Raw genomic sequence first — 14,814 nt, forward strand, 5'->3', positions numbered from 1 at the left:
TAGGGCTGCCATAACAAGATACTAGAGATTGGGTAGTTTAACAACAGAAATTTATTTTCTCATAGTTCTGGACACTGGAAGTCTGAGATCAGGGTGCTAGCATGGTCAGGTTCTGGTGAGAGCTCTCTTCTTGTTATGTAGGCAGCTGCCTTCTTGCTGTGATATGGCAGAGAGGGGGTAATCTCTCTCTTCCTCTTCTTAAAAGACCACAGTCCTATCGGATTAGGGTTCTACCTTTATGATCTTATTTAGCACTAACAATCACCTAAAGACTTTATCTCCAGATACAGTCACATTGGAGAGTTAGGACTTGAACATTTAAATTTTGAGGGGACACAATTCAGTCCATAGCAATCTCCTATTGAATGAACCTTACCACAGGTAGCAACTGTAAACTCTGAGTAAAATATAAAAACCAACTGCCTGAAGCCACTGGAGAGCAATCAAATCCAGGCAGAAACTAGAGGGGTGTGGTCTACTCTTTTACAAAGGGACAACACTGAATAAGTGTCCAATTTTATGGCTTTCTGAGGAGAGTCCTTAGTTGGAGCCATGACGAGTATCTAAAACTGATAGAAACCTGCACTCTTACTGGATCAAGGAATCAAAGGACAGAGTTTGGGTGACCATAATGGATGGAAAATAAGCAGAGAAATTCCTGAATGAAAAGTCAGAGAGTGGGAGCCTTAAATTCTACGTAGAAACTCTACTCAAATCTCTAGCTGACTCCTGAACTATATATGCAAGGGGCAGACTCCAAGCTGCCTAACTATGGTTAAAACAACTGGTGAGAGATTTCAGTTGTTGCTCACCACTGGAAAAACAGAGTTTGGAGTTTGAGGTTAGCCAAGTTAATTGGCTGCTAAAACAACAACAGTTAACAACAACAACAACAAAAAAGACATTCTTCAGAGGACTACAACTGAATTCAGAATCTCTATGTCTTATTTAAAGTATCCAAGATACTAGCCAAAATTACTAGACACATGAAAAAAACTAGGTAAAAATAACTCATTTTCAAGAGAAAAGGCAATCAATGGAGACCAACCCTGAGAAGTTCCAGATGTTGTAGTTAACGGATAAAAATTTTGAAGCAATTATTATAACTATGCTCAAAGATGCTAATGAAAATATTCTTAAAATGAATGAACAGATAGGAAATCGCAGCAGAGAAATAAAAACTACAAAAAAGAACAAATAATTCTATAACAGAAACATATGATATCTGAAATATCACTGGAAGGACTTAACCACAGATTTAGAGGACAGAAGAAAGAGTCACTAAATGAAAAGATAGATCAATAGAAATTAACCACTTTGAAGAAGATTGAGAAAAAAGGAAAACTATATTTTCTGGGAGCAGGAAGCTGGGTGCTATTTTCTCTCTGAGGGAGAAACCACTATCTTATAGTTATTTTTACAACATTAATGTGTTCACAGGTTATTGCTCTGTTTGCAAGTACAGAAACAGTAGAGGAGGATGAAAACTTAGCAGTAACATGACTGATTTAAAGGACTCCATTAGCCAATGAAATCTAGTAGCTAACTGATCGAGTACATTAACAAACCACTTTCACCTGCGGCAAGAGAATCTGACCCTAGGCTAACAACCTAGTTCTGTTATCTACCAGATAAGATAGTATGTGTTAAACATGTGTTGCTAGGCGTTACTAGGCAACATCACTTATGAGAAAAAGAATCCCTGATTGGTAAATTGCATCTAGACTGAGGAAACTATAAATACACTATGGAAAGTCATAGTTTGAGCTTTCCTTAGTACAGTGGCTCTTGTAACTGGCATATCTCTTTCAGGGACCCTGTAAACTAAATCTATGGAATGTTAAAATGGATATTGGGTCCCATGGGAAATGAGGCTTTTAAGCCAAAGTGGATTACATGCCCACTGATGTGGCTTCCATCTCCTCACACTTCAGCTGTCACCTGGAAAGAAAGTAGTTCCTGGACTTATATGTGTATCACTACACGGACTGCTATAGCAAGGACTCCTGCTTAGAGGAGTTATCTTGCTGGCAAGCTGAGGTTCTTATTCTATGCCCTTATAAGTAGACTGGTACCAAGCATGGCCTGTGGTGGTCCTGGGATTCTAAATATTTACTTTAACCTAAGAAGATACCCTGGTGATCACTGGAGATGAACAGTTAAAACAGTGGTTTCCAAAATGGGATTTATGAACCTCAGAGGACATACAAGATCATCTACCAGAACATACTAAGAAAATAGTAGAACTTTTATTAATATACATTTTTTTAACTTGTATTTTTAATTTTTACTTCAGAGATAAGTCATATAATGTACTCTATCTATCTATCTATCTATCTATCTATCTATCTATCTATCTATCTTAGGAGTAAGTCTCAAAAACATTTTACTGATAGGCATGAACATCAAAATAATTTGAAAATTACTGAATTAGAAATTACAAATTATTTTCAAGCACAAATAGACCATTTATAAATACTGACCATTTACTAAAGTCAATCTTTAAAAATACCAAAGAACTGAAAACATAGAGACCACATTCTCTGACTAAAATGCAAAGAAATTAAAAATCAATTTTTTTAAAAAGCTAAGTTTTCAAAAAGAGCCATGTATTTGGAAATTTAAACACACACTTCTAAATAAATCATAGGTCAAAGAAGAAATAATAGGGCCGGCCGGGTGGCATACTGGTTAGGTTCGTGCACTCTGCTTTGGTGGCCCAGGGTTTGCAGGTTCAAACCCCAGGCGTGGACCGACACACTGCTCATCAAGCCACGCTGTGGCAGTGTCCCACATACACAATGGAGGAAGACGGGCACAGATGTTAGCTCAGAGCCAATCTTCCTCAGCAAAAAGAAGAAGATTGGTAACAGATATTAGCTTAAGGCCAATCTTCCTCACCAAAAAAAAAAAAAAAGAGAGAGAGAGAGAAGAAATAATATTGGAAATTAGAAACCATTTAGAACTGAGTTATAGTGAAAATACTACATATCACAACTTTGTGGATGCTGATAAAATGATACTTAGAAGGAAATTTATACTCTTGAATGTTTATATTAGAAAAGAAGAATGGCTAAAAATTAATGAGGTCTACTCAAGTTAGAAAAAGAACAACAAAGTAATTTCAAAGAAAACAGAAGGAAGGGAGGAAATAATGAAAATAATGAGATAGAAAACAAAGACACAATAGGCGCGCAAAAAACAAATTTGTTCTCTAAAGAGATTAACAGAGTACCGAAAACTCGTCAATGGGGAAAAAGAAAGAAGAGAATTTTAAGGAAAATAATGCACAGAAAGTGTTTCTAATGATAAAATTTCAGTTTTCAAGTGAAAATTAGAATTTTGGAAAATGTGTATCCATCACTGTGTGTTAGACATCTTCTGAAAATAAAGACTTTCCAGATATGACCTGGGTTGATATTAACAAATTAAAAAATTTTTTAAATTGTAAATAAAATCTGTCAAAATTAGTTAAGATCCACAAATAGATAGCTAGATAACTCAGTGTCAAATGTGAAAAGCAAAACTTTAAAACACTTAGGAGACAATAAAGAAGAATAGCTTTGTGACATTAGGCCAGAGAAGAATTTCTTCAAAACACATCCCAGAAGCACAAAAGCATAAAGGAAAAGATTGAACTGACTACATTAAAATGAAAACTGCTGAAAAACAAAAGACAGCATTTAAAAATTTAAAAGGACAAGCCACAGACTGAAAAAAGATAATGTATGACAGGCAAAGGATTAGTATTCAGGTTATGTGAAGAACTTCTACAAATCAATAAGAAAATATAAACAATTTTTAAAAATGGGCAAAAGATATGAACAAACAATTCACAGAAGAAAACAAAAGGTTAAAACATGAAAAAACACTTAACCTTATCAGTAATCAGAGAAATGCAAATTAAAGCAACACTGAGACAGCATATTCCATTCTTTATAATGGCAAAAATAAAATGTCTAATTATATTGGATATTGCCATAAACCAAAAGGAACTCTTCTATTGGTGGGAATGTAAATTGGAATACAAATTTAGAAAGCAATCTGGCAATATCCAGTAAGGCTGATAATGTATATATCACATGTCCTCATGATTCCACTCTTAAGTATGTACACCTAGAAAAGTCTTTCACAGGTACACAAAAAACACATACAAGTGAGCCCACGGTAGTATTGTTTGCAGTAACAACAAAGTTGGAAAAAAATCTAAATACCCTTTGCCAGGGAAATGGATAAATAAATTGTGATAGAGGCGGACAATGGAATATTGTAGAGTAGTCAAAACGAATACATCTCAACCACGTAATGTTGCACACAACAATATAGATGCAGGAAGATATGTACAGCAGGATACCATTCATATAAAGTTTTAAAACATACAAAATAAATAACATGGATTGTTATGGCCAAATCATATGCATGCAATAAAAATATAAACACATGGGAATGATGAATATCAAATTCAATATGGCAGTTACCTCTGGGGAGGTAGACAGTGGAATGGGGTTAGAGAGAGCTAAATAGAAAGTTTCTACTATACTTGTAATGTTTTATTTTTTAAAAAACAAAAACTACATGAAGTAAGTATGCCAAAAGGTTAGCATTTCAAAAAGCAGCCATTCATCTTCATGCTTTTCTGAATGTTTGAAATATTTCTTAAAAGGTTCCAAAAAACCTTCAACAACAAACTCTTCTGAAAATATTTTATTATTGAGTATAAAGAGAGGCACTGTCATTAATTTGATCTCCATCTTTCAATTCCACTCTACTTTTAAACAAATATTCATAGTATCAAGGAGCCTGGGGTGGTGGGGGCAGTATGTGTGTTGTGGGGTAGGGTGAGAAAGAAAGTCAACGTTTTCCAGGCATTATACATCATAGTATTTAAATATCCCAATTATATACATTATAAAGGGGATTCAGAGAGCTTGGGTAACTTACCCAGTGTGTCACAACAAGAAGAGGTCACAGTGAGATTCAGTCCAACTATACCTGTCTTCAAAACTTGTACTCTTTCCACTATTGCTCTGATAGTAAAAAAGAACTCTTCTTGAAGGTATGATTAAGACATGACCTAATCCTGTGGTCCAGGATGGAGGCAGCACAAATACTACAACTTGCTCATCAAGTCACACAGGAGTTTAGATCTAGGCAAGGAAGTGGTACTAGTAGAAACTTTTTAGAGAAGGAAATACATGTGGAGTTTGGTTATATAATAATTTTCCTAGCTTCTCTTTATTATTTATGCCATGGGCCATTTAGATCCTTTGTCTCTCCCTAGAAACTTTGGAGGTAATGCCAGTCTTACAAATAGATTCCTCAAGTCCATTAATCCATACAGATGTTTGTTTGCTTCCTTTCTATTAAGAGTTGAATGTGCACCTGTTGTTGATAGCCTAACCAACAACAGGGATGAGAGTTCCACAAATATAAATATACACTCAAATATGCTTCCAAAATTACTAGGATAAATGAGAAAACGAGAGACTGTCTGTCCAGGTTTAGGCCTTGGTTTCACACCTCTAAGACATGGGACGATGGGTCAGGTATAACTTTTGTTTGTACACAGTGAGCCAAGATTCATGTAGTCAGTTCCCTTGGCCTTCATTCTGAAATTGATTCCCCCACAGCTCTTTTCCTTTATTATTATTATTGATTTTAGTTTCCTGGGAAACAAAACATAACTCTAATTAGAGAATGAGGCTACATTCCAAAGCTGCAGATTCCATTCTCCTCCCCTGGCTCTTCCCTGGACTGTTTTGAACCCTCTGCAACATGACGTCTAATGGTCAAAACTGTCCTTTCCTCCTAGCCTTGGCAGAAAGCCAGTGCCTAAAGCTACAAACTCCTGCTTTTATCTTCCATCTGCTGGGTGATTCGATTGCAAGGAAAGTACTACAACTAAAGATGTGGAGACATGCACCTCAGAGACAGCTGTGGGAATCAGATTGGATCTGCATTCAGGCCTGCTGGAAATAAAAGACCATTGACTTTGGCACTGGGATGGAAACCTCTGCCAAACATACACATAGGCAGGCTCTCGTGTGCTGTCTCTCTTTCTCTCTTTCTCTCTCTCTCTCTCTCTCCACACACACACACACACATACACACCTTTCAGAGGACAGACTCTGTAAAATTCCCCACATATGGCAAACATATTTTAGGGGAAGCACCATGACTTGAAGCCAGTGGGAGAGAAAGAAAAAGAAAATAATGAGAAAAATCTTCAATAAGTCTAAATTGTTCCAGTCAGACTGCTGAGAAAGAATGCAAAGGATTAGAGATGAAAATTATTGGTAAAATCAGCATTATAACATAGCTAAATTCCTTCCCCACTTCAAATGATTACTAGAACTTACTCTGACATACAACAATAGCACCTGGGAACTAGTCTTTATATTTAGCTGTAAGTACTTTGCTTAACACAATGGATATACGCGAAAAGAGTACGTTATAAAATACAAAAAAATATTTTTCTCTAACTTACAATTTTAAAAATTCTTGATTTTACCTGTAAGTAATAGTGGTGGTGGTGGGGGATGCAGGTATAACTAATTTTAACTGGCATTGGCTCCCAACACTTGAAGTATAACTGTTTTCTAAATTCTTATCCTCTCAGTTACATATTTAATGATCAAGTAAATGCTTAAATGCACTACAAAACTCCCACTGTAAAGGAACTAACAAAAAATCTTTTTAAAATGTAGACAACTGATCTCTAAGTTATCTGTTTTATAAGTAAGAATCGATTTATCAAATTTTCTGAAAATAAAACCAGAAAAAATTACTCCAACTTCTGCTTTAAAGATTATTGGTTAAAGTTAATCAGATCCTCTGAACACAAACTAACCTGATGATAAAAAAATGGAAGAAACACTGTCTTGATGTTCTCAGGGGCCTCATTCTTGAAGAGCTGTCTAGAAACTGAGTTTAGATTTTTACCCCGAGGGTAGGAGAGAGGTGCTAATGTATTTTAAGTAGAAAGATGACCATGGCTACAATGTGGGAATGGACTGTCAATCTGTGGACTGAAGTAGGAGTAAAGGGCTCATTTAATGGTCTATGCAAGAAATAATGAGGGTCTTGAAGCCAGCTCTGGCACTCCATCGGTCCTCTGCCATCAGCTCCTGAGGCAGAGGCACGGTGGAGGGCAGAATAAGGTTCTCTCCCCATGAGTATATCTTCCAAATTGGTGCCTTAGGAAGAAAAAAAAAGTCCTGGATTTGTAGCCTACAAGCTGTGTGACCTCAGGTAGCTAGTTAAGAAGGTATATTTGTTAAGCATTTACTAAGTATTAGGCACCTCTCAGAGATGGTTTTAAGTACATTTCCTAATTTATTTAATCTCTTCATACCTTAATTCATTCATCTGTGAAAGAACAATAATGCCTAACTCACACACTGTTTTCAGGATTAAAGGAGAGAGCATATACATGAAAAGGCTTGGCAAATCTTATATATTTAAAAATATCAGTTTTCTTAAACATAACTTCCAACTTTTTTTCTACATCTAAAAACGCTATGATTATTTTCTTTTCAATTCCCTCCTATTGGAGACTCTGCAGGTTGATAAAGACAGTTGTTAATTATTGATTTTTGTGTCACAAAACATAAAATAAAAATGCTATACTAGAACACTGCAAATATGAGGCCAGGTGCTTAAAATATTAACTGTTTCAGGGAGACTAGCTTATTTGATTGTACTTCCATTTAAGAACGGTTCTAAGAGGAAAAAGCCAATACGTGCCTTCATAGTTACAGGATAAGACATGAGGAAGAACTTCCCATCATCCTCCATGAACAATTTGAAGCTTTATGGCCATTCTAAGGGAACTGATGTCTAATGTTCCCTTCTAGGCACTCTGTGGGCACCAGGCAAGCATGGTTTCTATTAAAACTATTTCTATTCAAAAAATGGTGATGAGCAAATATGTGGGATGGTAGTTTATAGTCGCTAAACATCGACTAACACAGATTAGTGCAAAGAGAAAGCAACAAAAAATTAAGGTTTATTTTTATGTTCAAAAGACCTAATTTTATAGCAAATAAAAGACAACTGATCAATATACCAAAGGCATGAAAAAAAGTGGGAACATAAACATCAAAATTAAAAAAATTTTTTAAGTACAGAAGGACTAACTTTACAGGAAATAAAATACAACTTTTCGGCAAATCAAAAGGCATGGAAAAAAAGAGACTTAAGATCCATAATCAGTGTAATGTGTGGACCTTGGTTGGATCTTCATTTAAACAAGCAAAGTATAAAAGACATTTTTGGGAGAATCAGTGTAATTTGAATATGGACTGAGTATTAGATGATAATATGGAATTATCATTAACTTGGGAGGTGTGATGAGAGTATTGCCATTATGTAAGGAAATTTTCTTTGTTTATAGAGAAGCACACTGAAATATTTAGGGAGTGAAACGCCATGATGTGTGGTATCTGCTTTAAAATATTTCAACCAAGAAATCATCGGTGAGACAAATCACAAAATGTTAGTAAGTGATAGGAGTACAGTATACTATTCTCCCCACTCTTCTATGTATATTTAAATTTTTCTTTATTAAATATTTAAAAGAGGAAAGAAAACCTGATAAATATCTAGTCCATCCGTGGAGGTGTAAAAAGGTTGGTTGCCTGAGTCAAAGAAGGAAACAGGGGCCAGCCCTGTGGTCTAATGGTTAAGTTCAGTACCTTCTGCTTTGGTGGCCTGGGTTCAGTTCCTGGGTGCAGACCTATACCACTTGTCAGTGGCCATGCTGTGGAGGTGACCCACATACAAAATAGAGGAAGACTGGCACAGATGTTAGCTCAGGGCGAATCTTCCTCAGCAAAAAAAAAAAAAAAGAAGAAGAAGAAGAAGAAGAAGAAAAGAAGAAGAAGGAAATAGCCCAGACCAAGCACGTCTTGGGGTCAGACAGACACCTGAGGAAATCTTCATATTGTCTTTGTGGGACAAGTTGTGGAATGTCGGCTGAAGAGTACTTCCCTCAAATTTTACTGGCAAACTATCAAAATTCCCCCAAGGGAGCTGAAGTCAGGGACAAGAGGAAGGGAATTATGAGACAGCTTAGAGTTGCACTAAGGTCACTGAGGAAACATCAGTTACCTCTACTCTCCGACTAGACCCACAACCACTGTGGGAACCAATGAGCTTGTTATGTACCATAAAAAAATCAAAGGGAAGGTGAATTTTATTATCCCTCATTTATGAGGGAGTTCTTACAAAGTCTCCCATATTGTGGGTTACTCCTTCAATTGTTATTTTGAACAATAAAGTACCATGTGGAAGAAGATACCTCAATTATTGCAACTTTTAGATGCTTATGGAGGTCACTGCCAAAAACCCTTTATAAAGGAGAAAAAATTTATAATACGGTAATCGTTCCTAGGGGCACGAGCTCAAAGTGCAGGCATTGAATGTGGTTCTAAATAAGCCCTTAAATTTAAAGATCACTTAGAAAAGCAATCTGGCAAGTGGTTACTTTGTGGAGATTAGACATTTTCACCTACAAGAAGTATGGAAATAGGTACTGGGAATACAATTTTTAGAAACTATCACATAAGGATCAAAAGAGAGCTTGTATCAAAAACAGCTTAGATGGAGTGAAGATGATATGCTTTGGGAAAATGCATTAGGTGACTCAAAAAGTGGCTCTAATAATGACCAGCATTATAATGTCAGAGATGGATGTGAAGAGTTTGAATAAACATTGTTTCCTGAAAGATGAGAGGCACGTTCCTCTCAGAGAGAATGTAAGAGTGCTTCTGAGGTAGGACAACCAAGAGGGTGAGAAATCTGGGGACAATGAGTTTGAAGAAAGTAAGACCTATGCAGTAAGGGCCTGTAGGTTAAGGATGGTGCATAATAAAAGTCTCTAAGTATTTGAAGAGCAGTCATGTGGAAGACAGAGTCGATTTATTCTGTATTTTTAGAGACCAGAAGTTAAATGAATGGGTGGAAATTATAGGGAGACAGGTGTTTGCTCAATATAAGCAAGTACTTTATAACAATTAGATCTGTCCAAGATTGAATTTGAAAAGTCATGTATAAGTAAATGCTTCCTGACCAACTGTAAGGAAGGAAATTGAGGTAAATTGCCTTTATGTTCATTTTAATGATTAGATTCTATTATTTTATCAAATTATCTCCAAGCTGGCAACAAGTTTAACTTGCTAACTGTATTTATTTTTTGAAGATACTCCTTTCATTTATTACATATATATTTTTTTTTTGTGAGGAAGATCAGCCCTGAGCTAACATCCATGCCAATCCTCCTCTTTTTGCTGAGGAAGACAGGCTCTAACATCTATTGCCAATCCTCCTCCTTTTTTTTTTCCCCCAAAGCCCCAGTAGATAGTTGTATGTCATAGTTGCACATCCTTCTAGTTGCTGTATGTGGGATGCGGCCTCAGCATGGCCGGACAAGCGGTGCGTTGGTACACGCCTGGGATCCGAACCTGGGCTGCCAGTAGCGGAGCGCGCGCACTTAACTGCTAAGCCATGGGGCCGGCCCTACATTTATTACATATTTTTTAAATGGTTGCTCTGTGTGAATCATTACATTAAGTTCTGTGGGTGATAAAACATACATAAAAATAATGATTAGCAGAAGTTTATGATCAAGGAAGGAGATATACATGTATATAATGCATATCACACATGTACACATGTGATCATGTGCCAAAACATGTATAACATACCAATCCTTGGCTGGGGCTTTGTCACAAGGTTAAAGCAGATATGTAATGAGGGCATGATCCAGTTAAAATGTTCGTCTTCTTTGCTAGGGAGTCTCTTAAGTGCCCTGACTCTAATCCAGGCTCTCTGCCTGTCCAAGAGTAAACTGATTCATCCATAGTGAAGATATGAGTCAAATATTTTGGCTTTGTTCTGAAGCCTTTCTTGGCTTGGACTCAAGACACTGGACATTGTCTTCCAATTTCCCAGCTAGTTCTCTCAAATCTTCTCAAAAGCTATTATGCAAAGAATGAACAATGGGAATTACCTAATAGGCCTTCCAAATGCAATACCCAATAAAGCAACATTGGGGTTATGTAAAACCACTGGTCACTAAATTCTATCTCTGATCACCAGCAGATTAGTCAACAGCATGAATTTATCAGTTTGAATGCAACTCAGTATAGAAAAACAATTCCAGGGTTAGAAGTACCAATGAGATACAACTTTTTGGTATATGAAGCACTATAAATTTACCAAGTATAGTGGAGGAAAAGTTGAAAAATTCTATTACACTATAATGATAATGATATGAATACACAGAAAACATTAACATGAAACAATCACATTTGATAAAGTCACTTTTGAACAATTTTTTAAAAACCACAAACGGGAGCTATATACACTATCCAAGTTTTTCGTCAAATAATCTGACAATAAAAGTTTTCTCGGTTCTAATCTGAGAAGCTGACCTGAGATTGTTGGAAAAGGATGCTCTTCTCTGGGTTTATGCCGCAAGCAAGAAGAGCAGCAGTCATGTCCAAGATGCTCTGCCGAAGGACGGCTGGGTCTTGAGGGACAGTGACCGAGTGTAGGTCAACGATGCTGTACAGCACAGAGCCATGCTCATCCTGTAATTTCACCCAGCTCTCAATGGCTCCCAGGTAATTGCCGAGGTGGGGGATCCCTGTAGGCTGAATGCCAGAGAATATTCGCTTAACAGCATCTCTCTGGAACAGAGGAAAACAAACATTTTTGCTTTTGAGGCAGAATCCACAAATCCTATGCCCATGTTACCCTAGCTATGATGGCTACTCCTATTTTTTAAAACCGCAATCTACCAGTCGCCATCCTTACACATTTATTTTGTGCCTACTCTGTGCAAAGCACTATTTTAGGTGCTAATAGGGACAGAAAATGATATTTAAAATGTGGTTTTTTTTGCACTCAAAAACTTACAAATACAAAAGCACATAAGAAAAGATCCGCATCCCCATGAAAATGCAACCTAATTGGAGACAGAGGATATATTCATGAAAAGATAAGTAAAAGTACAATGTGCCAACATGATCATGACCAGTTTGGAAAGATAAATAGTGGGAACAGGCAGGAGTTCCCATGAGGAAAAGATGACTGTGGGTCCGGGGATCAGTGAGAAAGGCTTCAGACGTAGAATCAAATTTCACTGGAGATTAAAGACGCCTCAAGGGTTTTTCATGTGATTGCACTCATTTTGCAGTTAAGGCAATGACGACCATAGCATTAGGGCTAGGGGCTACTGCTAGTTACTTAATTGAGTTTTCTTTAAAAATAATTGCTGATATTATAATTCAGTGTACAGGATCTTGGGCTAGAAATTAGGAAACCTACCCTTTATTTCTAATATTACTTCTTGATAGAGTTATTTAACTTTTTCATGCTTCAGTTTCCTTTTACTTTTGATAAAATCAAACTTGGTTTTTTATTTCTTCAAAAGGAGTTTTTAATTCTGTATAATTTTTTAAATTATAAAAACATTTTTGTCATGGTCATGTTTTCCCACTGGTTTACACTTTATAATATTGAAGTTAACATAGGAAAATGAGAAGAAAAAATGTAACACTGGGTGAAAAAATGCTCTTTTTTCCCTTGAATGATTTTGCATTGTATACTGAAAAGCTAAAAATGAATATATATCAGTAAATGTGCTGTAACTAAAAGGTTCTGAAAAAATAAATGCAATATTATCATTTTTAACAACAAAATATTAATAATAGCCATAATATGCTGACAACCACTATGTTGCAGGCATTTACGCTCAGTGCTTAAACTACATTAATGTATTAATCCTTACAATACCCAAGATGGTAAGCATTTTATTATCTTTAATTTACAGATAAGAAAACTGAGGCTCACAGATCTTAACAGATTGCCCGTGGTCACACGGTTATTAGGCGGAATTGAGATTTCAAGCTAGGTATCACTAACTTCAAAGCCCATGTATTTCTACAAAACCCAAAGTTTTTCCACTAGCCACCATGTTTTGCTTAGCCATTGTCTATTAAGACTTTATTACATTCATTGTATTAATTTGCAACTTTTCTGTAGATTTGAAAATTTGCAAAAAAAAAAAAGTTAAGAGGGGCCAAAAGAACATTCTTCTATGTGTACCTTTGTGTATTGTATGCCAAGCTGACCTAGTGTCTATACCTAGGAGTAGAATTGCTGGGTCATAAGGTATGTGTTAACATATCTTCAACTGTACTACAGCGTGCTAAACTATTCCTAAGTATGCAACAATTTGCAGTTTCTACCATCAATTCCTGTTGCTCCACATCCTCATCAACACTTTGCCAGTGTTTTTATTTTTAGCTAATCTGGTGGAAATGAGGTGGAATCTCATTATGATTTAACTGCATTTCCTTGATTATTGAAGAAGTTGAGAACTCATATGGTTATTGGCTGTTTTTATTTCCTCTTCTGTGGAGAGCCTATTCAAGTTATTTTGCCTATTTTTTCAGATTAGATTGTCTTTTTATTGATTGAAGAATTTTTATATATTCCGGATACTAATATTTTATCAATTACATGTGTAGACAATATATTCTCTCTTTGTGTAGCTATTTGTCTTCTTTATGTTACCTTTTGATGAAGAGATGCTCTTAATTTTACCACATATATAATTTTTGACTACAGATTTTTATGTTATAGAAGAAATCTTTTAATACCCTGAGGTCATGAAGACATGTAAGTGTATACACATATATACATATATAAAACATACGTATCTGCATGTGTATGTATGATTTAAAGTTTTATCTTTCACATTTAAGTCTGTATCCATTTGGAGATTTTTGCATATGGTGTGAGATAGACATCCAATTTTTTTTTTTTTCTTCTGTATAGATACCTAATTGTTCCAGCACGACTTATTGAAAAAATTGTCTTTCCCCACTGCTCTGGAATGCCACTTCTGTCATAAAACAAACATCTCTAAATGTTTAAGTCTGTGTCTGGTCTTTCTGTTCTGTCCCACTGGTCTATTTGTCTGTCTCTGCACCAGTACCACACTCGCCTTTTCAATAAGTTTTGGGATCTGGTGGAGCAAGTCTTCCTACCCTCTTCTTCAAGAGTGTCTTACCCAACCTTGCCTCTTTACACTTCTCAATACATTTTAGAATCATCTTGTCAAGTTCCAAGAGAAAAAAAAACTGTTGGGGTTTTTGATTGGGATTACATGGAGTCTATAGATTGCTTTGGGGAAAACCGACATCTTTATAATATTGGGTCCTCCAATCCAGGAAACCATATAGCATATGAGGATCTAATGTAAATCACGGTGACTATAGTTGATAACACTGTATTGTATAATTGAAATTTGTTAAGAGAGTAGAACTTAAATGTTCTCACCAAAAAATTTTAGAAAAAGATAAATATGTGAGGTGATAGATGTGTTAATTAACTAGATGAGGGAGAATCCTTTCACAGTGTGTATGTATACCAAATCACCATGATGTATACTTTAAATACCTCACAATTTTATTTGTCAATTACACCCCAATAAAGCTGAAATAAACAAAAAAGAAAGTGACATAAAAAAATCCTTATCTTTATACCTAACACTAACACCTAAGAGCTAATCTGCTTTAGATATGTGAGTGCCAAGGCTACTTAAATTGTGCCCTTCCCTTTCCCCAAGAATTCCAAATCCTACAAATACAGTCTATTTTCCCCATATCTGCTTATTTTCCTCTCTACTCCTGAGATGATAGCCCTAAATAGAGTGCTACATCACAGTCCAATGGTCCAGAATTGCACTTGATTTAAGTACTCAGGAGACCTAAAAGACTTGTGGCTCTGAGGATGTGAAAA

The 14,814-nt window shown here is 36.0% G+C and overlaps 1 protein-coding gene across 3 annotated transcripts in view; it reads right to left on the minus strand.

Annotated features, from left to right (window-relative positions):
* Window positions 1–14,814, minus strand: part of WARS2 (tryptophanyl tRNA synthetase 2, mitochondrial) — a 77,963-nt gene that overhangs the window by 30,421 nt on the left and 32,728 nt on the right. For 2 of the 3 annotated variants that reach the window (XM_058538918.1, XM_058538920.1), the window contains exon 2: window positions 11,436–11,693. The exons of the other annotated variant lie outside the window; for it this stretch is intronic. In XM_058538918.1, coding sequence (XP_058394901.1) covers window positions 11,436–11,693 — 258 coding nt within the window. The remainder of the gene's footprint in view (window positions 1–11,435; window positions 11,694–14,814) is intronic. 3 annotated transcript variants of the gene reach the window in all.

This window comes from Diceros bicornis, chromosome 4, assembly GCF_020826845.1.
Source record: "Diceros bicornis minor isolate mBicDic1 chromosome 4, mDicBic1.mat.cur, whole genome shotgun sequence".
In the NCBI taxonomy this organism is placed as follows: domain Eukaryota; kingdom Metazoa; phylum Chordata; class Mammalia; order Perissodactyla; family Rhinocerotidae; genus Diceros; species Diceros bicornis.